We start from the raw sequence: 22732 nt of genomic DNA on the forward strand, positions 1-22732 counted from the left end.
GAACTGCACTTCTTGCTGCAAATGACGATGTTTATTAGAAATCTAGTCCAGCTGTAGGACTGGATTTACAATTCTTTTGGACGAAATGGTAGCCCAGTATGGCAGTGTTAGCCACGTGCAGCTGAGGAAAAAGTTCAATGGAAAAAGCTCTCTTGCAGTACTTACTGCAGTTTGACAGGTGATCGGTGAGGGGTTGCTTGGTTGCTATTAATGGTGCTGTCATGTACTTTTGTGCTGAAATTTTATCTGTTTGCTAACCTATTTTAAAACAACTGTAGTGTTCTCTTGTCCTGATGAGAACATTTTAAGCCAAAACCATGCCCTTTAAGGAACCAACGGTTTGTTTTGATTGTTGGTGGGTTTGTGTTACAATGAAGTCCTGCCTGTGTTCTAAAATCAGTTTCTTTAGAGCCTGTGCAATTGACTATTTGAAATTTAAGCAAGGGTGTAGAATAGTGAACAATTTTGCCATCATTCTAAAAATGCGGGATGAGACTCCTTCACCCAAATCCCTTTTAAAGAATTACCTATATTGTCTTTTCCAGGTAACACAGTATCAAAGTTATGGTTAGAAGGTATTAAGTCACTAAAGAATATAATGCAAAAAGTCATAAAACCCTGTAACTTTTATTTTAAATACTTACAATAAAGAGTCTTTTAAAAGTTGAAGCTTTGATAATATGCTGAAAAAAACAAACACACACACAGCTGTTTTCTTCTGGACAGGTTATTGTTCAAGGACCTTAAGCCAAATTTCAGTCTTGTACCATGCTTGTTATTCTACAGCTTTAGGACAACTATTCACAAAATGCAAAATCTTAAAGTAGAAAAAGGAAGAAAGCAATATTTAGGGTTTTTACTGATGTGCTTTTGACAGCCTGAAAACTCCTGCCTTGTTCCGTTTTTAAGTCAAGGTACTGAGGTCAATAATTCTAGTCATCCTTTCTCCTCACTTATGTATTCCTTTCCTTTTTTAAACATATTGATACAATCATTTGATCTAAGTTAAACTTTAAGTTTTATGTAACTATTTAAATCATTTAGTGGAAGCAGCAGCCATGCTGTAGCTCTTTTTTTTTCGTAAAAAGGAAATTAGTTGGTTGCATTATAGAGATTTTAAACAGAGTGGGTTGTACTGGAGCAGAGCCATGTAAATAGCTATGAATACTGATTTTTTTTAATATAAAAATGTCTATATTGACTGAAACACGAACAGGATAAAAATTTTTGTGTGTGTCTCTCTCCTTACCTTTCTTTCTCTTTGTTTTTATGTTGTGCGGGGTCTAACAGGTTGTTCACACGTTGATTTGCTCCTGAAAATCTATTTAGAAACTGGAAGAAACTTAAGCATTGTTAATACTGCTTTTCCTTTTTCCAGTTAAGTCAACGTTGCTGCTTCATCAAAGCCCAACCACAGGTCTGTTTCCTACAAAGACATACGGCGATAACCGCAAGGCCAAAGTACACGACAGTCTGTACTGTGCTGCGTGTGCCTGGGCCTTAGCCCTTGCTTACAGGTGAGTCAGTTCTAGACTCCCGTCTCTGCTGTGCTGCGTTCTGTTGTGCAGTACTCTGGGAATGATTTAAACGATGAAGCTGTATTGAAAATAGTTTGGTAAACACATAGAGATGGTACATGTTTCCACGTCTCAATAAAAATACTTATGTAGCTACTAGGTTAAAAAATGGCACTCTACTTTTGCTAAGTGTGTTTTCCTATAATTTTATAGGTACCAATGTTCTGAAACAGAGGAATTAATGTGTGCTATTAAAAACAAAGGTTTCTGTGGCGAATTGTACGGAATAAATTCTTCTCTTTTAAAATGCAGCAGGAGAGTTGAGAGCAGAAGCAAGCTTGTTGTGGGTAGAAACACTCTGCGTACTCACAGGAGAATGGATCCTTGAATGCCGAGAAATGTAGAGTTGGGAAATAACAATGACTGTGTTCCTCGCTAGGTGCAGAGCCTGGGCAGGCTCCTTTCGCTCTTCTTATTTTCTGCTGCTTCTGTTTCCACTGTTGACTCGTTAGAGAAGCCGCTCAGGAATGTGTGTGGTGTGGGGCGACCTTCAGAGCGCTGGGCGAGTTGCCTCCCTTCTTAATAGATTCATAAGTCACTCTGCTTTAAGACAGATAGCTATGGAAATTGCTTTGTGAGATTTACTATTCCTTGTTTCCAACCTTGCTACCCTGGTCACCCAGAAACACAGAGACCAAGGCAATGGTAACTCAAATGTGGTGTATTTAAGAAAGACAATGGTGTGCAAATAGTGAATAATTTACTCTTTTTACTAATCAACTCCTTGTACTAATGTAGTGATCATATATTCTTGGAAAAAAAATTCGTATATTTTACAAAAGAAGGGCCAGAAATAATATGGGGAGCTACTGTTGAGGTAAAGATGACTTATTTAGCAGATAAATAAATCTGAGTTTCTTTTTTGTCTCCATTTATTGCTATAGATTTTCTCTTTGACAGCAATCTGAAAAAATAGCTAGTAACATTGTCCTCTAGGAAAAGTTACAAAGTAGTACTTTTTGAAAAAGCAAACATAGAGAGACCTGTGTTTTCTTCTGGAGATACCATGCCTGAGATCTAATGGGTTTCAAAATTTTGAGAAACTAGCAAAAATTATACAGAAGTCAACATTGAGAATGTGTAATTATTACCTTCGTTTCTTATAGTGAAATCTTTGTGTCTTTCTTTGAATTCATCTTTCTGTTGGTGAAATAAAAGCATTTGAAAACAAAATAAATAGAAAAAATAGTAGGGAGAATAAAAGGGCGAGGGGTGATTGTTTTTACTTTTCAGCAACTCCTAGGAGAGAGCGTGGCGTAATGTAGCCCAGGTTATTCAGTCTTTAATTTCCAATATGTGGAATCATAGAGGATGATCTGCGCTGGGCAACAGATTTTCTTTGATGGGCGAAGGTTGATGATTGAAATCAAGTGAATGGCTGAAGCCTGAGAGGGGCCGAGACGCAGGCTCCCGCGGCAGGCAGCGTGGCCTCCCGCTGCAGGTTACTGTGCCAGGCTCAGGCCAGCGCTGCTGTTTGTTTCCATAAAAGCGAGATTTCTTGAGAGCATGCTAAGAAAAACACTGCTGTTGTGAATAGAGGAAAAATGTTGTACCGTGAAAACTTCAGGGAGGTTTCATGCGCTTCGTATTGCTCTTTGGATTTGTGGTAAAGTTGAGAATATTAATTTTGTATTATCTGGTTTTGTTTGTTGTGGGGTTGCTTTAGCTCCCCCTTGTTTGAACTTTGTTATTGAAAGCAAGTACATTTCTTGTATCTAAAGTTATTATTTAATTATGATTTTTGGATGTGTATGATTTTTGAAGTTATCACTACCTTCCCAATTTTCAGTTTAGGCAGCAGAACCTCAGCATAAACTACTGACCTGTTAAGTGTGCATCCTTTGCAGTGTAGTTGCCATCCCTTACCTCTAATCAAATTAGTAACAGCTATAAGGTGGACTGAGAAATAGCAATGAGCATATTATGCTGGTTTGCATATTTGTATCAGAGACGTGTTGTTCTAAGTTACAAATGTGTAAGAAAACATTATTTTTACCCGGAAAGGCTTAATCAAACATGGAGAACTGAAAAAGACAGGACACGGGAGTGCAATGATCAAGGTTTTTACACACAACACATTTCTTCTAGTTAAAATAACTTGGGATCTATAATTAATTTTGATATATGTTTAGGAATATAATGATTGTGAGCGTTCTTTGATTTCACAGTATAAAAGTACTAAGGTATCTCGAAACAACTTTCTGGCCATTCGGAGTGGTTAACTTTCAGACTCTTGTATGCACAGCTGTATTTTATCAACATCACCAGGAAAGTGACTGCTTGATTATGAATGGCAGATATTTTGTAGAGTTAAAGAGAAATGGCCTTTTTGTTCTGGATCTCTCAAGGAACATAGAACAGTGGCTTGCAATGTTATAGTATAGCAAGGTGGGGTTTTTTATTTTTAAGTTTTGAAATGAGATCATAGAATCATTTTGGTTGGAATAGACCCTTAAGATCATGGAGTCCAACTATAACCCACCCCTGGCACTGGCCCATGTCCCTGAGAACCTCATGTCCGTCTGTCCAGCCCTCCAGGGATGGTGACTCCAGCACTGCCCTGGGCAGCCTGTTCCAATGCCCCACAGCCCTTTGGGGAAGAAATTGTTCCCAGATCCAACCTCAACCTCCCCTGGCGCAACTTGAGGCCGTTTCCTCTGCTCCTGGCGCTTGTTCCTGGGGAGCAGAGCCCGACCCCCCTGGCTCCAAGCTCCTTTCAGGCAGTTCAGAGATCAGAAGGTCTCCCCTCAGCTCCTGTTCTCCAGCTGAACCCCCAGGTCCCTCAGCCGCTCCATCACACTTGTGCTCCAGCCCCTCACCAGCTCCGTTCCCTTCTCTGCACTCTCTCTAGTGTTTCAACGTCCTTCTTTTGATGAGGGGCCCAGAACTGCCCCCAGGATTCAAGGTTTGGCCTCCCCAGTGCCCAGTACAGCAGCACAATCACTTCTCTAGTCCTGCTGGCCACACCAGTGCTGGTACCAGCCAGGATGCTGGTGGCCTCTTGGCCACCTGGGCACACGCTGGCTCATGTTCAGCTGCTGTCACCAACACCCCCAGGGCCTTTTCCAGCCGCTCTTCCCCGGCCTGCAGCGTTCATGGGGTTGTTGTGACCCAAGTGCAGGACCCGGCACTTGGCCTTGTTGAATCTCAGACAGCTGGCCTCAGCCCATTGATCCAGCTGGTCCAGATCCCTCTGGATGGCCTTCCCACCCTCCAGCACATCAGCACTCCCACCCAATCTGGTGTCGTCTCCAACTCAGTGAGGGTGCACTTGATCCCGTCATCTAGACCATTGATAAAGAGATTAAGCAGAACTGGCCCCAGTACTGAGCCCTGGGGAACAAACTTTGTGACCGGCCCCCGACTGACCTGGACTCCATTCACCACAGCTCTTTGGGCCCAGCCGTCCAGCCAGTTCTTTACCCAGTGAAAAGTACGTCTGGCCAAGCCGTGAGCTGCAGTTCTCCAGGAGGTTGCTGTGGGATATGGTGTCAAGTGCCTTACTGAAGTCTGGGTACACAATTTCCACAGCCTTTCCCTCTTCCACTAAGGGGGGTCATCTTGTCATAGAAGGGGATGAGGTTGGTCAAGCAGGACCTGCCTTTCATAAACCCATGCTGACTGGGCCTGTCAGCTTGTCCTGTGAGTGGCATGTGGTGTCACTCAGATGATCTGCGCCGTGACATTCCCTGGCACCGAGGTCAGATGGACAGGTCTGTAGTTCCCCAGATCCTCCTTCCAGCCCTTCTTGTAGACTGGAATGTTTGTGTAAGTTGCAACAGAAACTAAAAAACAGATTTATTTTTTTTTAGTAAGGAAGGATGGGTAGGGCTATAAACATGTCGATATGAGTATGGGCACCGCTATATGTGAGCATTAGTTAAATACTTAATATTCCAAAGCTCTAATGTGTCCTTTTTCTTCTTTCTGTCAGTCAGTGCATTTCCAATTTGTTTAATGAGTTATCTCTCTTACCCAGGCGTATTGATGACGACAAGGGAAGGACTCATGAACTGGAGCATTCTGCTATAAAGTGTATGAGAGGAATTCTCTACTGCTACATGCGTCAGGCTGATAAGGTAAAAAACTGTCTTTTGGACACAAGCACTCAATTAATTCTAAGGGATTAATTAAAGTGTGAAAACTGACTTCTAAATACAGGTAAAATTTAAAAGGGGAATGCAGTGTTACTCTGCGGCCCAGCTAGGAAAAGCTGTTTCGTTATTGTCAGGTTGCAGCATTGTTTTAGGGTCTAAAAGACATGAGCATTTTGTGAAGTAAACTGCAAAGCATACTTGAAACTTCTTTGGGTTCCTTTTGCAGTTATTTATCCCATTAAATATTAGACCATTAGTAACTGCGTGGTTTTTTGATGTCTTTTTAATGCTTAGAAGGCAAGATGTAGAATTTCTTTTAGCTAAGGCTGAAGGGTTTTCTTTGCACTGTGCACTTAGTGATTGCATTTGTGGTTGGTCTCGTTATCTAGGTGATCATTTGGATTACTTTTCTTGGTTTCTTTAGCAGCCACTTTCCAGTATTCTTTGACTTAATGGTGTAAATTCAGAAGGGTAGCAATCCAAAATGGATAAGGAAACAGGATAATTTACTTATGTCATAATACAGCTGATATATTCAGCCTGTAATCCTCTTGTGAGTATAACCTGAAAATTCTTTAATATTCAGGGCTTGTTATCAAAACTTGGATGTGGTGGATTAATATTGCCTAGTGATTAGCAGTAATTCTGCGAGTAGCTACATATCTATATTCCATGTGATTATTTTAAGTTTCATGTCACTGACTTCTAACTGTATTATTAAAAATAATTATAATGTTACCACATAGCTTCCATCATTTCTAAGTACACATACTGAAATGTATAGTCTGTAGGCCTGTGATATCAGTAATAATAATACGCAAATGAAGTATATAGTGCATTGTTTATGCTGACATGGTACTTTTTCTCAGTCGGTTTCTTTGTAGTCTTCTGTCTTTAAAAAATCTTGACCTATATTGATCTTGTTAGATTTGTTGTTTTTCTCTTTGACACACAGTGGTTTGTTTTGAGGATGGTCAGTGCAGATAGGAATAATAAGCTGACATACTGGTTGTTGGGCTTTGCCTTGATTACTATAAATGCTCCTCTCTTCCTCCAGTGTGGTAACAAGCAGTCTCAGGCACCTCACAGACATGAGTCCAACTGGACTGTGTTCTGAGAGACTCTGAATGTGCTGGGTTCTTGTAAGTAGGTTATGTTTTAATAATAGGAATTACATGTGCCCAGATGCTGAGGCATTACTTGAAGAGGTGCTGCTGCTTGTGACAAAAAATGCAGATGTTCTGTTCTATTGCTAATGAACATATGAATTATGGCCTAAAATGTATTGAATGTGTTAGTGGACTAGACATGATAACTCCACAAAATAGTATTCAGTGCTGTGCTTCTGGGCCATGCCTGAGGATATGGGTGATTTGTTGGTGAAGAAGAGTATCCCATGAAGATAAGGTCAGTGTTGGAAATACAGTGAAACGTGCGCAAGATACTGGCAATGATGGGTAGAAAACTTGAAAACCATTTGTTGGAGAGCACAGCATGACTTGAGGAATTATGGAGAAGGATCTTCTTTTATGAGCTTCATTCTTTTCTTTGTGAATTTGATTTATTTTCTCTGCCCTATTGGCAGCTCTGCCACAGTTCAGATTGTTTTCTCAAACGGATTTGTAAGGTAGCAGAGACTGCATTTTGTGATGAAACAGAAATCAAAACTGCTTTAAAACCAACGTAGTTCTTATTTCACCCCTTTGCTCTTAACCTCTTGTGTTAGCAATTCATCTTATTGCATTCCATCTCCCTCGTAAGAGATTCCATATCCTAGAGGCTCATTCTGAGGTCCCAGGATAGCAGCCATGAATAAAGAATCATTTTAATCCGGGGTACTGTTCTACCTATGATTTTTTTTTCTATTTTTCTTTTTTTCTTTTAAGCTATAACGTTTGCCTTCCAGTATCTGTAAACATTTCATTGCACATCTAAATGTCACAAACTCTGCTCACCAGAATACATCTTTGCTTTCTTATGTACTCTTTTATACTAAATATTCTTAGCTTTTGAAGCTTTTAGTTTGTTATATGACCTACATGTGGCAATTTCTGAACACTTTTGTAAATCTCTAACCTAGAAGCCTAATAGGCTTAAAAGTTATTATTATTATTATTATTATTATTATTATTATTATTATTATTGTTATTGTTATTGTTATTGTTATTAATATTTATTTACTATTTAATATTATTTATTATTATTAATAATGATAATAATGACAAAATAATAATAATAATAATAATAATAATAGTAATAATAATAATAATAATAATAATTTATTTTTTGTTTTAAAACTTTGGTCATATTGTCATAGATCACGATTCATAAAAATTATTGAAACTATTGTTCCCAATGTAAGTGTTGGGCTCCTGTGCTTGAGAAGAGCTTTAAGGGAGGAAAGGTGACGGGCTGGCCAGGGTGAGGCTGTGGGGCTGGGGGAGCCAGGGGGCTGTGTGGGGTGAACACAAGGCACAGGGGGATGGCACATGTGTCTGTGTGGAAATCGGGAGGTATCTATAGGACAGCGGTATGGTGCTGTCCTATACGTCCAAAAGCAGCTCTTGTCTCCTTGCTGGGGCATATGGGGGTGCCTGGGTGCCTCAGAAATGCCCGTACACCCATGTGTGCAGTGTGGGGAACAAAGCAGAGGAACTGGAAGGACATGCGTGGCCCTGGGGTGTGATCCCATGGGGTCAGCGGGACTGGTGGGGAGCTGGGTGGGGACAGGCTCTTTGGGACAGGCCAGGAAGGTGTGCGGGAGCAGCTGGAGCTGGTGGCACACTGCGCTGCAAGGGACAGCTCTGGAGCCCGCTGAGAGCGGGTGGGCGGCATGTGTGTGCTGCAAGGGCAGCACGTGTGCGTGCTGCATGCTGTGTGCGCTGCTACTGTGTGTGCTGCAGGAGTGCCACATGTGTGTGCTGCATGCTGTGTGCGCTGCTACTGTGTGTGCTGCAGGAGTGCCACGTGTGTGTGCTGCATGCTGTGTGCGCTGCAGGGGGGTCGTGTGTGTGTGCTTCATGCTGTGTACGCTGCAGGGGTGTGTGCTGTGTGTGCTGCATGCTGTGTGCGCTGCAGGGGGGTCGTGTGTGTGTGCTTCATGCTGTGTACGCTGCAGGGGTGTGTGCTGTGTGTGCTGCATGCTGTGTGCGCTGCAGGGGTCCATGCTGTGCATGCTGCATGCTGTGTGCGCTGCAGGGGGGTCGTGTGTGTGTGCTTCATGCTGTGTACGCTGCAGGGGTGTGTGCTGTGTGTGCTGCATGCTGTGTGCGCTGCAGGGGTCCATGCTGTGCATGCTGCATGCTGTGTACACTGCAGGGATTCGTGCTGTGTGTGCTGCAGGGGTGCATGCTGTGTGCTCTGCATGCTGTGTATGCTGCAGGGGCGCATGCTGCGTGTGCTGCATGTTGTGTGTGTGTGCTGCATGCTGTGTGTGTGTGCTGCATGCTGTATGTGTGTGCTGCATGCTGTGTGTGTGTGCTGCATGCTGTGTGTGTGTGCTGCATGCTGTATGTGTGTGCTCCATGCTGTGTGTGTGTGCTGCATGCTGTATGTGTGTGCTGCATGCTGTGTGTGTGTGCTGCATGCTGTATGTGTGTGCTCCATGCTGTGTGTGTGTGCTGCATGCTGTGTGTGTGTGTGCTGCATGCTGTGTGTGTGTGCTCCATGCTGTGTGTATGTGTGCTGCATGCTGTGTGTGTGTGCTGCATGCTGTGTGTGTGTGTGCTGCATGCTGTATATGTGTGCTGCATGCTGTGTGTGTGTGCTGCATGCTGTGTGTGTGTGCTGCATGCTGTGTGTGTGTGTGCTCCATGCTGTGTGTATGTGTGCTGCATGCTGTGTGTGTGTGCTGCATGCTGTGTGTGTGTGCTGCATGCTGTGTGTGTGTGCTGCATGCTGTGTGTGTGTGCTGCATGCTGTATATGTGTGCTGCATGCTGTGTGTGTGTGCTGCATGCTGTGTGTGTGTGCTGCAAGCTGCCTGTGCTGCAGGGCTGGGAACACTGGGTAGCCTTGCTAGGCCTTGCCTTGCTTGCTGCTAAGATTTCAGTAAAAGAAGGAAGATGAAAGGGACTAAGCACTTGCAGCTATTACAGATCTTTTTCTACCAAACCCAGGGAGACTAGATAGATGAGCTGAATATCTGTATTCTTTAAGTATATGTATCCTTTAAGTATGTATGAAGTAGTTTCTAATAAGTTTCAGGAACTGTTTGAGATTTTTACGTAGTTATATCAATACATTTTGAATACCTGAGTTACATAGTGAATTTGTGGTTGCCAAACATGCTGAAATTATTGACTTGGATTTTATATTTTGTCTTTAATTCACCTTTAGGTTCAGCAATTTAAGCAGGACCCCAAACCATCTGGGTGCCTTCACTCTGTTTTCAGTGCAGACACTGGAGATGAAGTCTTCTCCCATAAGGAATACGGTCACCTGCAGGTAAAATATGCATGTGCGTGTAAATGGAAGGTTGGATGATTTTAAATAGTGTTGCTGTTGCCTCCATTTTTTCATTATGCAGCTGTCTCTGTTTAAATTTATGTTAGACGTATTGTACTTGATAAAATTGAGATGCCTTCTGCATCTTTTGCTGAAAAAGAGACTGTTTTGAAATATAACTCAGTAGCATGTTTTGGCCAGAAGATACTGAAATAACTGTGATTTGTGGAGGTAGCTGGTTGGTTGTTTATCAAGTTGATTCTTTCTGAGACCAACAGATGGCTGTCCATAAATAATCCTGGCAAACAGTGTTGAGGTACTCAGGAAAGTGAAAGATTTAGTGTAATCTTACATTGAATATTGTATTTTTTATTAACATTCCTAGCTTAATTTTCTGTAAGTCTGAGCAGTTTTCATTCATAGTAAAGATTTAACGTACACTGTCAAAAGCTTTGTCTAGTTACAAATTGTCATTCCCTATTTTGCATAGTGGTTCCTAGCCAGAATCATTGTATAATTGATTGTTTTCTTGTCTTTGATTTTCCAAAGTGTTGCTTTGCTCTTTTTTTCCTTTGTCTTTACCTTCACGCCCCTTTTTGCATTCTTACCCTTGTTCTTCTGCATTCCATAACTGGGTACTGCTTTTAGTTCAGAAATTGCTAGTGAAATTATTCACACGTGACAGTAGATTGATAATTATTGAATTTCATGTTGTCGACATCACTTAAATAGTTTATACAGTAAATCTGTTGGATTCAGGAAATGTATGTTCTGAGGACCATGAGCCAGCACTGGGCCCTTGTGGCCAGGAAGCCAATGGTACCTGGGGTGGGTTAGAAGGGGGTGGTCAGTAGGTCAGAGAGGTTCTCCTGCCCCTCTGCTCTGCCCTGGGGAGACCACACCTGGAATATTGTGTCCAGCTGTGGCCCCTCAGTTCCAGCAGGACAGGGAACTGCTGGAGAGAGTCCAGCGCAGCCACCAAGATGCTGAAGGGAGTGGAGCATCTCCCGTGTGAGGAAAGGCTGAGAGAGCTGGGGCTCTGGAGCTGGACAAGAGGAGACTGAGGGGGGACTCATTCCTGGGGAGCAATATGGAAAGGGGGAGTGTCAGGAGGATGGAGCCAGGCTCTTCTGGTGACAACCAGTGACAGGACAAGGGGCAATGGGTGCAAACTGGAACACAGGAGGTTCCACTGAAAGGTGAGAAGCAACTTGTTGGGGGTGAGGGTGGCAGAGCCTGGCCCAGGCTGCCCAGGGAGGTTGTGGAGTCTCCTTCTGTGCAGACATTCCAACCCGCCTGGACACCTTCCTGTGTAACCTCATCTGGGTGTTCCTGCTCCATGGGGGGATTGCACTGGATGAGCTTTCCAGGGCCCTTCAACCCCTGACACTCTGGGATTCGGTGATTCTGTGAAAATCATGGGCAGAGTTACCCTAAGTAAGGATTTTGGACTTTGGCGTGAAGCTTCCTGAACATACACATCTTTTATCTTCAGGAGGAGACAAGGATTTCAGGAGCTGGGGAGCCCTGTCTGATAGTAAAAAGTCACTGGTTTTTGTGGGAACTCAGTCCCTCCCATAAACACAAATGCGCTTTAGCAAATCTCAGAAACATAGAGGGTTTTCAGCTCTGTGGAGACAACAGAAAACAGAGGAACTGAGGTGATTCAGTTGAGAAGAATGGAATGTATTATGGAGTTGGTCTGCTGTTTTGTGCTCTAGATGGTTTCCCTAGATTTCATATAATGAGATTAGCGTTTTATAGCTCAGGAAGCAAGTTATTGTAATAAACTTGCTTTGACTATAGAAGTTGTACGGATTCTCAATTATACCAGAACTTTGTGTAACAAAAGCAGTTTTCTTTGATTCATTAATAAATTGACATGATGATGCTCATCTGTACAGCTGCCGAAGGTGATTACTGTTAATAATAAATGCTGTGTACAAGTACGAAAGAAAACAGTTTTTCCCAAATGTAATCACAGCTGAATGCTGTAATGATACTTCTGTCAGTTGCTAACAGTAAAATTCCAGTTAGGGATAAAGTGATTTGTTTTTAAATGTGCTGCATGCTACTCAATATGCTACTTGCCTTCTTGGTGCTTGACTTGCTAATAAATTGTCATATGTGTAAACGTGAAACAGCTTGTGACTGAAGTGATTGCCCATGGGTCAAAGCAGGATGTCTAAGTAAACACACTTTAATGTCATAGTTTCAAATCGTTTTAAAGAAAGGATACTGCGGCAGACGAGGATGACAATGCTGGTTTGTGGTGTTTTTTCCTGCCTTTTGTTTCCACATTACTACATCTAGGATACTGGTAGATTAGGATAATATTTTTGAAGACCCAAAACTGTGTTATAGTGGGACCATCTTTGTTAGTGGGTAATATAACATTAAGCTTGTTTGTTTATTCGACTCCTATAAACATAAAGTTAATTATAATTTCCTTTCTGTCTTTAATTACTTCAGATAAATGCCGTGTCATTATTTCTCCTCTATTTGGTTGAGATGATCTCTTCGGGACTGCAGATTATCTACAACACAGATGAGGTACAAATCGATTTCCAATGTTGAAACACATGCTTTATTAAGTTGGTTTTTATTCTTGGTTTCATTTAATTACCAACTCTAAAATAATTGTTCTGGAAATACACTGCAGATGTTCTCTGTATCTAGTGGAAGTCAGAAAAGATAAACAGCATGAATGGGTAGTGAAATAAATTAATAGCTAATAAGGTATTAGATACGCAAACATCTGTGGGTGTTAAAAAGTTTGGTGTATCGTTAATTGAAAATAAAACAATTGTATGTCATGGTAAGAGATGTTTGTACGATTGTTAACTGTTCTGTAAATAACAGAATAGCCAACATGACCTTGACTTGAGGACAAGTCATGTCAGGACAACCTGCTGTCCTGCTCTAAATCGAGGTTGTGTGTTGAGGCAGGAATGGAAAGCACAGATAGATTTATTTTGTTATTTAGGTTTTTTTCCAATTTCCTTAATCTGGATTTGTTTAAATTTACTGTGGTCTATTTAGTAGTCGTTGCTGTATTGTCTTACAAAGCTTAAATGCACTTATGGTACTACCATTTTAAAAAAGGGTGATATTTCCTGTAATAGTGTATTTGCATTGTATTTCTTAAATGTACAACTTCATTAATGTTTTTTCTTTAGATAATGAGAGAACTAAATGATACAACTGGTCTCCTTTCTCATTTAGTTAGATCATTTGATAGGTCTACATTATTTTCTCTGATTTGCCTTTATGTCTGTGAGAAGGCAAATGTATATAATTACGTATTTGCTTAGCTTGATTTATAATTTATATTATCCTCCAGATGTTTGCATTTAATTACAGAATCTGCAGAAAACGTGCATGTGTATAGACTCTCCAGTTAATGGATTTTCTCCACTTCAATGTCAGGATGTAGTTTTCATTGCAACTGTACTCTAGAAATCTGTGGACTCCGGAGATTCCTACTGTGATATACCACAGACCTGTACATTCTGTTAGTCTTTGTATAGCTCCAACAATTGAATATGTTCTTCAATCTTATTAACATAATTATGGTATTTCCAAGTTTTCCTGTGCGTCTGGATAATTCAGCCGGGTGGCACTGGCAGTCTGCTCCCCAAGCGTCACGCTGGCTGTTTCTTTGCAGTGCTGCCGTTGCAGGGTTTGTTTGGCCCTTCGCGGAGGGCTCTGGGCAGCGCGGGCGCAGGGAGGCGCTGGCAGATGGTCGGGGTTTGGCTGCTGTTGGCGTGGACGTGTTTGTACACACAGCTCTTGGCTTCGGAGGCGAGCGCTGGCTCCCAGGCACGGCAGCTGCCAACGAGTTCCCTCTGGTTGCATCTGTTTGCAGTTGAAAAATTAATTTAATGGCATCTTTGCATCAGTAATAAAGAGATCAGTATATGATTGTGTGACTGAATGAATTTGGGAGCAGTTACCTACACAAAAAACAGAGTGCCACTTACAAGCCCATGATAGGAGTGATTGTCCTCTGCAGATTTTGCTTTGCAGCCAGTGGTCTGCTGCCTTTTTTTTCTGTAAATCTGCTCAGAAAATATCCCTAACTAACCGTTGTTTTTTCTTGTGTTCTGAACATCATCGCTGGTAGAAAGTCATGGGTAAGGTTATATATTTCTGTGTGGTGCTTTTTGCTTCTTCATTTAGCTAATGCATCTGAATTTTAGTTACTGATAGAAACAGGAGAAGCCACACTGTTATTCACTGGCTGCATTCAGAGAAAGTTCAGTTTAATACAACCAAACACTGAATTCCAGGGGTGAATAATGCTGGGCATATCTGAAGAGTGGGACAGTCTCTTTCCTTGAAAGTACCCGCTATGAAAAGATTTAGCGTACAGATAATAGTACGTGAGCACCCCATAGTGAAATTTTAGCATAGGCATATGATATATAGAGAGACAAATAAGTGTAGAATTGTATGTATTGCTGGTTGCCTGATATTGGCATAAAGAGTGTATCTGACATAGTAACTTTTCTAAGATTTAAAGAAAAATTGAGATAAAAAGACAAAACAGAGGTATGCAGGTAAATTAAAATGGAAACAAATAACTTTCAGTAAAAGATTTGGTTTTATCTCCTAACTCATTAAAAAATAAATCATTTGACTGTAGTAAAGCAGATCCTGCTGTGCAGTTCCCCAGTATGGTTGTGTTCAGAGTCATTGCAATATTCGCTTCCCACAGAATCCCCTTGAGTAACTTGGATGGAGGGGGATGAAATCCCCGCTTTAGTGAATGAACCGGTATAAATCTTGTGCTTGTGGTTCAACTTCTTGCAAGTTCTAATCTGTGGACTCTTGGAAAAGAACTGTAAAATTTATCATCAACTTAACTTTTCTACAGTTGAGTAACTCTGAGTGTCTCTAGCAGCGGTGCAAATGAGGAAAAAGTATCTGCTTAAATAAGTCCCCCTAAATACCTTAAAATACCCTTAAATACCTTAAAATACTCTTAAATACCTTAGTGTTAGGTTGAAACATGCTGCTTCAAGAGGAGATTTTAATGATAATAGATGAGTTCAGAGGTGTTTGAATCTGCGTAAGTATCTATTATCTGGAGCTAATACAATAAAACTTTGGCATATCAATTCTCTTAAAATGAATTAAGAAACAGCACCAAGATTTCTGTGTCCTGATCTTGTAGCATTTCATTTCTTTTGCTCTCTGATGTTTTTAGCACAAATTATTTTCCGAAGATCCAAATGCCACCTTTTGGAAGCTCTTCAAGCACGTGTCTTGAACATGAAAACACTTTTATCCCTGGCTGTGTAGGACCTTTACATAAATCACATCATCATCTAATTTGGGACGGGTCTTAATATTTCGTGATTAAAAACTAGTTTTAAAGAAAATATCTGAACCTGGCACCATCAGTTTCCAGAGGAAAAACAAAAAGGGTGGAAAGCACAGTTATGATGGCTGAGGAAAAACAGCTTTGTCTTTTTGAAAAAATGAACAGAGGAGAAGATGCTTTCATTTTCCTTCAGTCACTTCTCTTTGTTTCTTTCTTTCCCGTAGGTGTCGTTCATTCAAAATCTTGTGTTTTGCGTGGAAAGAGCCTATCGGGTACCGGATTTTGGTGTCTGGGAAAGGGGAAGCAAATACAACAACGGCAGCCCAGAGCTGCATTCGAGGTAGGGGAGCACATGGAGCTCTTGCAGTCAAAGCAAGTAAATGTGATAGGAATCAAAATAATTCACAGGGTGAGTTAAAAATAATAGTGCATTAAAATACCATCTGAACTAAGTTAAGGCTCTCTAAGGACTGAGAGGTATTTTGGGAAAATGTGAAGCATAATTTCATCATCATAAGCATGCTGAAATAACCACATAGATGCTTTGCTATTTGAGTATTCAAATTCCAATAATTGTGTGCAGCTGCATGCATATAATTCTGAATATTGTGTTCCAAAGAGTTCAGGCTCCTGGGGCATGTGCAGTAGATTGGATTCACAAAAATCTTTAGGAATTTCCTGATTTCAAGAGATGCTGTATGGAGAGTCTAGACCTTCTCTTCCCACTGTGCTGGGAGGAAGGTGCTGGGCTCTGGGGAGGATGGTCCAGGGCCAAGTGCTTTTTCAGGCTCTTCAGACGCTGCAAACAACTGGAGTTCTGGCCTCTGTCCCGTGAGACACTCAGGAACGTTCTTAGCATTGTTTTAGTCTTAGTATTGTTTTCCTCATTTTTTGACTTCTGAGGTTTTATTAACCATAAAAATGGCTATAGCTTGGATATCTTAGGATTTTTAAAATATCATTGATTATCATAGTTATCACTGACTTGCAAATAACAGACATGTGTTTCTTCCAGTCTTTGATGTTGTAAAATGAATCTGTGTTCTCATTTCAGAATGAAATAATTTTTCTTAGTTTCATACAGGCCCATATTTTAAGCTATAGATATAATTACATGTCATTGCAACAAAACACTTCATTTAGATATGTTTTTGTTCAGGGCTTTAGTAGAGCTTTAATACCAGTATGAGAACTGACAAGTCCAAGTTGCTGGTCTATAATCTGCTCTATTAGTTGTTTGGGTTTTTTGTCTTCCTCGTATGTCTGTAGAACTGTCAAATGCCAGACTATGTGAGCGGTCACGCAGAGGATCATATACGTCCTTCCGCATCTCGCCTCGCACAAATTCACAAAAGGAATGCTGAAATTCCTTTGTCTTCTGTTGTTTGCAGCATTCTGGTTATTCAGTATGTGAATTTCCTCCAGGGAAAACTGAACATCTTTTACCCAGTTGGAAACGGCCACATTGTCTTGTCTTAATCGGGACTGACATTTATAGGCTGCTTTTTCTAAGGGTGAAGCTTATGAGCTGGAGTGAGCCAGTCTAAGAGATCATTGAGCTGGCACAAAAGGAAGCACAGAGCTTGGTCCTAGTTTAAGAAGTAGACTTTGGTCATCAGAAACTGGTATTGCCCCTATTTGTCTTTCCTTGGGAGCATGTTGATACACTGTTTCTCTGTGGGAAACGAGGAGACAATTTCCTTCGTTCTCATAAATCAGAACGAATGGAAGAGGAATGTGCTTCAAGAGATGCGTTACATATTCTTGAGGAAAGCCCTGGGTGCACTGAAGTATTCTCTGGACTTTGTTGTGCTCCTATTGTAGTGGATCTACTTAAAAGAGCTCTAAAATTTTTTTAAAAAATCAAGAAGTGATTCTAGCTATCAGGGCTGGTCATGGGTGACGCGCGTCTCTCTTCAGTGGTTACACACTCCAAAACAGTTTACAGGATGCCCTTAAAACTCACGCTGCAAGTCCACATACAGTGTGTGCTTAGAGAATTAGGAGTTAATTGTTGTCTTCTGTTGGAAGAGGCTTTCTTTTTAAAGAAGTTATATAATATGGAGTTCATTAATAACTGCAAATTATGCCCTGTGTTAGAAGATGCAGATATTCTAAGTCTTTGCACAGCCTTGGTATTCTGTTTTAGTACAGTTCAAAACACTTCTAATAAATGATAAATAGCAAACCCCCTTGTGGGCCAGGTTTTCCTTGATGTATGCAAATTGAAGTCTTTTACTGGTTCAAAGGCAAGATTTGTAACAGCTTTTATTATAGCGTGATCACCTTCCCATACGGCTGAACTTCTGAAAAATTAATTTGTCCTGTAACCGTTTGATCAAGCTGTTCTCCGGGCAGCTGCTGAGTACCTGTGCAGAATGGTTTTGACATCTCCCATATGTGCTGCAAGAAGAATGGAGTTGCCGAAGTGCAGTGCCTTCATATTCCACATGTGAGACTGCAGAGCCTGGATCTTGCTCTTCCTGCTAGTGTGGGGGTTACACTGTTACCCTGCTGCCTTCCTGCTTCTAGTTCATTTTGTCTAGTTATGAAATTATTACTGTTGTTGTGGGGTTGTTGGTTGTTTTGTTGGTTGTTTTGTTAACATCCCTTGTGGTGTTTGATGTTCCAGTTGAACTGCACAGTTCCTGCGTGGCGCCAAGAAACTGAATGGGAGGAGGATTAAGGATGTGGATGCTTCAAGCTGTGTTTTGATTAGCAGTTACCAAGAAGCAGCAAATTTTCGTGTTTGCCCTCAGATATTTTATTGAGAGGGTGCATCTAGCAATTAAAAGTTACTGGGAATTACAAATGATGTTTAAGTGAGTTTACTAATGCTTTTTTAGCAAGCTGGAAATACAATTTCTCTCAGTTAGTGCCAGCTTCCCCTGCCGAAATGCGGGTCAAGGTCAGATGTGACCATAGTGCTATGGTGGCCAGAGTGCCCTTGCTAATCCGTGAGAAATCACACTAATGGGTGGCTGTGGTGAGCCTTGCAGATTGCACCTGGGGAGGCACAGGAGGGATGTGCTAAGAAACCTCTTCCCTGGCAGCACCGTGAAGCACCAGCACAGTACACTGCAAAGAACTTACGGTAACTCCATCCTTGGAGGCTTTTGACACTTGTCTAGAAGAGGTGCTGGGTCACTTGAGTCACTCTTGGTTGTTGTATTTTCTTCAAGTGAGATTTCATGTTGAACTAGATGAGTTCCATTTGTCCTTTCCAAACAGTGACTTCATGATCCTGTGAAATTTCTAGGGGAACATTTAAAGAGTGTTTGGGGTGCTTTGTGCTGGGGCCATCTGCAAGCAGCCGCTTTGCTCTGGGAATGGAGTCCAGCAGGTTAACACAGCATCTTCAGAGCAGGTTGCTGAGTGGAGGACTGACCATATGTATTAAAATACATTTTACCTTTACTGTTAAAACAGTCAGTTTTTTCCATTATTAAATTGTAGAGTATGAAGAATGTGTGTCCTGTGGAAAGACACAAGCATGATGTTTAATAGAAAACCTTTTTTCTAACTTGCCCAACAGGAAAGCATTAAGGATTAGGAACGAAGCAGGTGTCTGAAGTGTGTTCAGAGCTCTGAGTGTGTTCTGTTGTGTGATTGTTCATCTCTCGAAGACGGTGTTGATACTGCAGCGATCCTCGGACTTTGTTCTTAGGGGGACTTTGTCCTGTCAGTTACCGATGGAACTTATAGGAATCTAAGTAGTGCTTGTGTGTATGGTGGACTGCTTGGTATACCACTGTAATGTGAAGAAATATTGCGTGATGGGAAAAGGAAGCAGTATTTTATTGCTGAGACACTGATATTTTCATTTGCAAGTAGCATTTGTGGGAGCACTGAAGTGTCCAGGGCCTTTGAATAACTAGAGGTAGAAAAACACCAATCAGTTGCAGTAGGAGTTATTGTAAAATAATGACAGAGTATGTAAAGTATAAATGATTTCAAGGAAAGAATCCGTATTTGTCTTCAGGTTTTTTCAAGCAGTATCATCCCATTTTGTCAACAGAGTGAGTAGTTTTACATTATCTGAATACCAGTGGCTGTTGTTGTTGAACAATTATTACTTCTCTACCTTGTAAGTTTTTTTCCCCCGCTCTGAAAATATGTGACTGTTGGCATGAGAAGTATTATTGGGAAAGGAGAATAAGAATATGAGCTTTTAACATGTGACAGAGATTTCAGTGTGTGGGATTTCTCCAATTTTCATTTTCTGTGTTTGCAGTTTACTTAAGTCCTGGGAAAAATTCAGTTCTGAGTCATCACACCCATTTGTGTGATTCACTGCTAGGTGATAATTAAAATGGAGCAATTGTTAGAACAATTCCATTTTTGTTTAGGTATTTCAAACAAAGCCAGAACAATAATTATATTCACAGCGTTTCCGAGTTGGGTTTATCCCTTCAGCACGTTCTCCAGCAGCAGATCCTGACACAGGGATTTCACCTCTTTGACGGCAGCAGCTCGGAGCAGAACGTAGTTGACCTGAACAGCTTTCTCTTGTTGAACCAATTAGAAATAAATCCCATGAGTACTATTGCTGGCAACGCTTCAGAAAGAAAGATGGAGCTTTATAAACCTGTTGGTAATAGTTAAAAAGAATGAGAGAGTCTGAAATCAGTGTCTAAAGGACTTCTAATATTAAAACCAACCCAGGTGAATCAGTACTTAAAGTAAACAAATTCTAGAACTCTGCACTGAATTTTTTTCACGATTTTCAATCATAATTGTCTCCCGTCTTTAAAATATTGATTAGTTAGTAAACATTTTAAATTTTGTATTTTACATTAATTAATAGTACAAATCAGTTTATTTGCAGAAAGGTAAAAAGTTTGCCCTGATCCCAAAAAGCTGCATGGAGTGTACAAGAATTGAGGATAAAGCCCAGTCCATGTCTGCAGTTTTCTGACAGTTTGGTTGCTCAAAGTTTTTGGGCCTTATAGTGCAGTTTGTCAATAGTGTCACAACTCCTCTGTTACAGAACTTCAGGCTTAATAGTGATATTCTGAATATTCTTTCTAACTTAGTGTTGTTTCATTATTGACTTTAACAAACACAATAGAAAGTACAGAAGTACAGAAAGTACATATTCCCACCTGTTGTTAGTTGGACCATTTCCCTGCCGTGATTTCTGCCACTCCTGGTGATGTCTGTGCCATCCTTGTTCCCCATTCCCTGGGCACGCAGGTCCTATGACAAATTGTTTGATTTTTCATTCTTTGTTTGACAGTACTGTGTAATTTTTATCCCAATAAAACATGGCAAGAAAAAGGAAAGTGCGGTTGGCTGAGAGGATAATCAATTTTAGAGAAAAAAAGGATATAACCTTTAAAATCAAGGAATTACTGTGCTAATAAATAAACTGTTAATAGGTGTATTCTGGTTTCCCCAGACTTTTTTTTCACTTCCTAAAACTTCCAACTTTTCAAAAATCTATCTAGAGCAGTGTCCGTTTGGTTTGGTTTGTGTGTGTATAGTTTGATTTTGTTTTTCTCCAAATTTGTGTATTGTGCCAGTTGTAAACACCCGGTAGCTGCCCCTGAGCGGGTGTTCACTGCCCGACCGGCCAACTTGCCGTTCTTTCCCCTGATTTTTATCTTGCTGTCTTCCCGCAGCATTGATCTATGGCCTCATACCGTGTTCTGTCACCTTGTCGAGGGTTTCTATTGCGGGGTGATAATCAAACCCTGGCAGGTGTATTGTTGACCCCCTCTCCCCTCTTCCCACTCAGCACAGGCGATCGGGAGGGAAAGAAGGACAGTGAAGAGAGCTGGAAACATTAAAAATGCTTTACTAATGCTACTGATAAGAATAGAGAAAATAACACAAAATATACAAAACCAATCTGGAAAGTCCCAGCAACTGCAGAGCCGGCAACCAAAGTCCTGGACTGGACTCTGCAGCCAACCGGAGCTGGATTCAGTCTGTCACTGGCCTCAGTTCGCAGGGGCGACTCGCAAGGTCCTCTGCTAATGTCACCATAAGGAAAAGGGACGAGATCCTCGTGATCTCCCACTGTTATATGAAGTATCACGTGAATGGGATGTTATACACAGTTGGTCAGTCTCTTGGTCACCTGTTTCTCGTTGCCCCTCTGGCGAGATGTGAATCTGTCCTTATCAATAACTTCTCATTCCATTGCTGTGTTTACCAAAACACGTATCTGGTTCTCCAGGAAAATGCAGCTGATATGAAGCTTTAGCTGACAGGCTAATTCACTAAAAGAGAACCTTGTTTTTTAACAAAACCAGGACACACTTCTGTTTAGCCTTACAGTGGTTTTTAACTCTGAATCCTTTGTCATGTCAGCCCAAGACATTCTGCTTTTTCCTTTTTTAATCTTTTGCTGTATGTCTTCATATTTCTTAACTTTTCCATATAACAAGGTAGACATTTGTACTTTCTTGTTGTTCTGCCGTCTTCCTTTTCTGTTGTCTCATTTATCGTAGTTTTTTGACTAAAAATATTTCAAATGAATTATAAGCTACTAGGAACTGGGAGCTCTGAAGGCAGTGGCAGCGAGGGGAAGGAGCAGAGCCAGATGCAGGCGCGCTGGGCAGAGCCTCTGTCGCTCACCGGGGACCAAGGCACGGTTTAAAGTTCTAATTCCATGAATAAACTTAGGAGAATTACCCTGGGCTTTGTTTTACCGGGTGCTCTGAATCCACTTTATGAGGTTGCCTAAGAGACTGTAAAAGGTGTTTGTTTTATTTGATTAGCCAGACTTGTGTGGTATTTCTAGTTGCTGTGCTTTCGTGTCACCCCTTAGCAAGCAGTGCCAGGTCCTTTCCACACTTCAAATCCTTGTATTCCACAGTGGAACTGTCACAAATCTGGTGGTGTTATAGATTACATTTGAAATCTCTAGCACTGTTGCCAACTAGCTCATTTCATATTTTAGTTTTTGATGCCCTGTAACATTAACATCTAGAATTTTGGAATCAATGTGCAAAAATGTAGCGCTTTACATGCATGTTAATGCTTTAACTCTTTACTGCAGTCGGATGGACACGTGTGCAGTTGGCATCTATAGTCATGGAGTCTTTAAAACAATATCTCAATATTCTGCCCTGTCATATTTGGAATTTCCTATAAACCTGTCAAATGCACATAGATTTCTATTAGCTTATCTTGAGTGTGTATGTGTATTGAGGGGGAATGCTGCTCTTTTGGACTTTTGGTTTTATTTTCAATTCTAGGAAGTCTAAGTGTGCATTTTTTAAATGAAACAGCCTTGTAAAAGTCTTCTTTTGTATATCTTTATATGTACAGTGT

General features: G+C 41.0%; 1 protein-coding gene across 8 annotated transcripts in view; it reads left to right on the plus strand.

Annotated features, from left to right (window-relative positions):
• The window catches only part of PHKB (phosphorylase kinase regulatory subunit beta), an 80665-nt gene that overhangs the window by 9329 nt on the left and 48604 nt on the right, over positions 1-22732 (plus strand). For all 8 annotated transcript variants that reach the window (XM_065028572.1, XM_065028570.1, XM_065028574.1 and 5 more), the window contains 5 exons: positions 1379-1517; positions 5557-5656; positions 10012-10119; positions 12592-12672; positions 15673-15788. In XM_065028572.1, coding sequence (XP_064884644.1) covers positions 1379-1517; positions 5557-5656; positions 10012-10119; positions 12592-12672; positions 15673-15788 — 544 coding nt within the window. The remainder of the gene's footprint in view (positions 1-1378; positions 1518-5556; positions 5657-10011; positions 10120-12591; positions 12673-15672; positions 15789-22732) is intronic.

The sequence above is a fragment of the Columba livia genome, chromosome 13 (assembly GCF_036013475.1).
Source record: "Columba livia isolate bColLiv1 breed racing homer chromosome 13, bColLiv1.pat.W.v2, whole genome shotgun sequence".
In the NCBI taxonomy this organism is placed as follows: Eukaryota; Metazoa; Chordata; class Aves; order Columbiformes; family Columbidae; genus Columba; species Columba livia.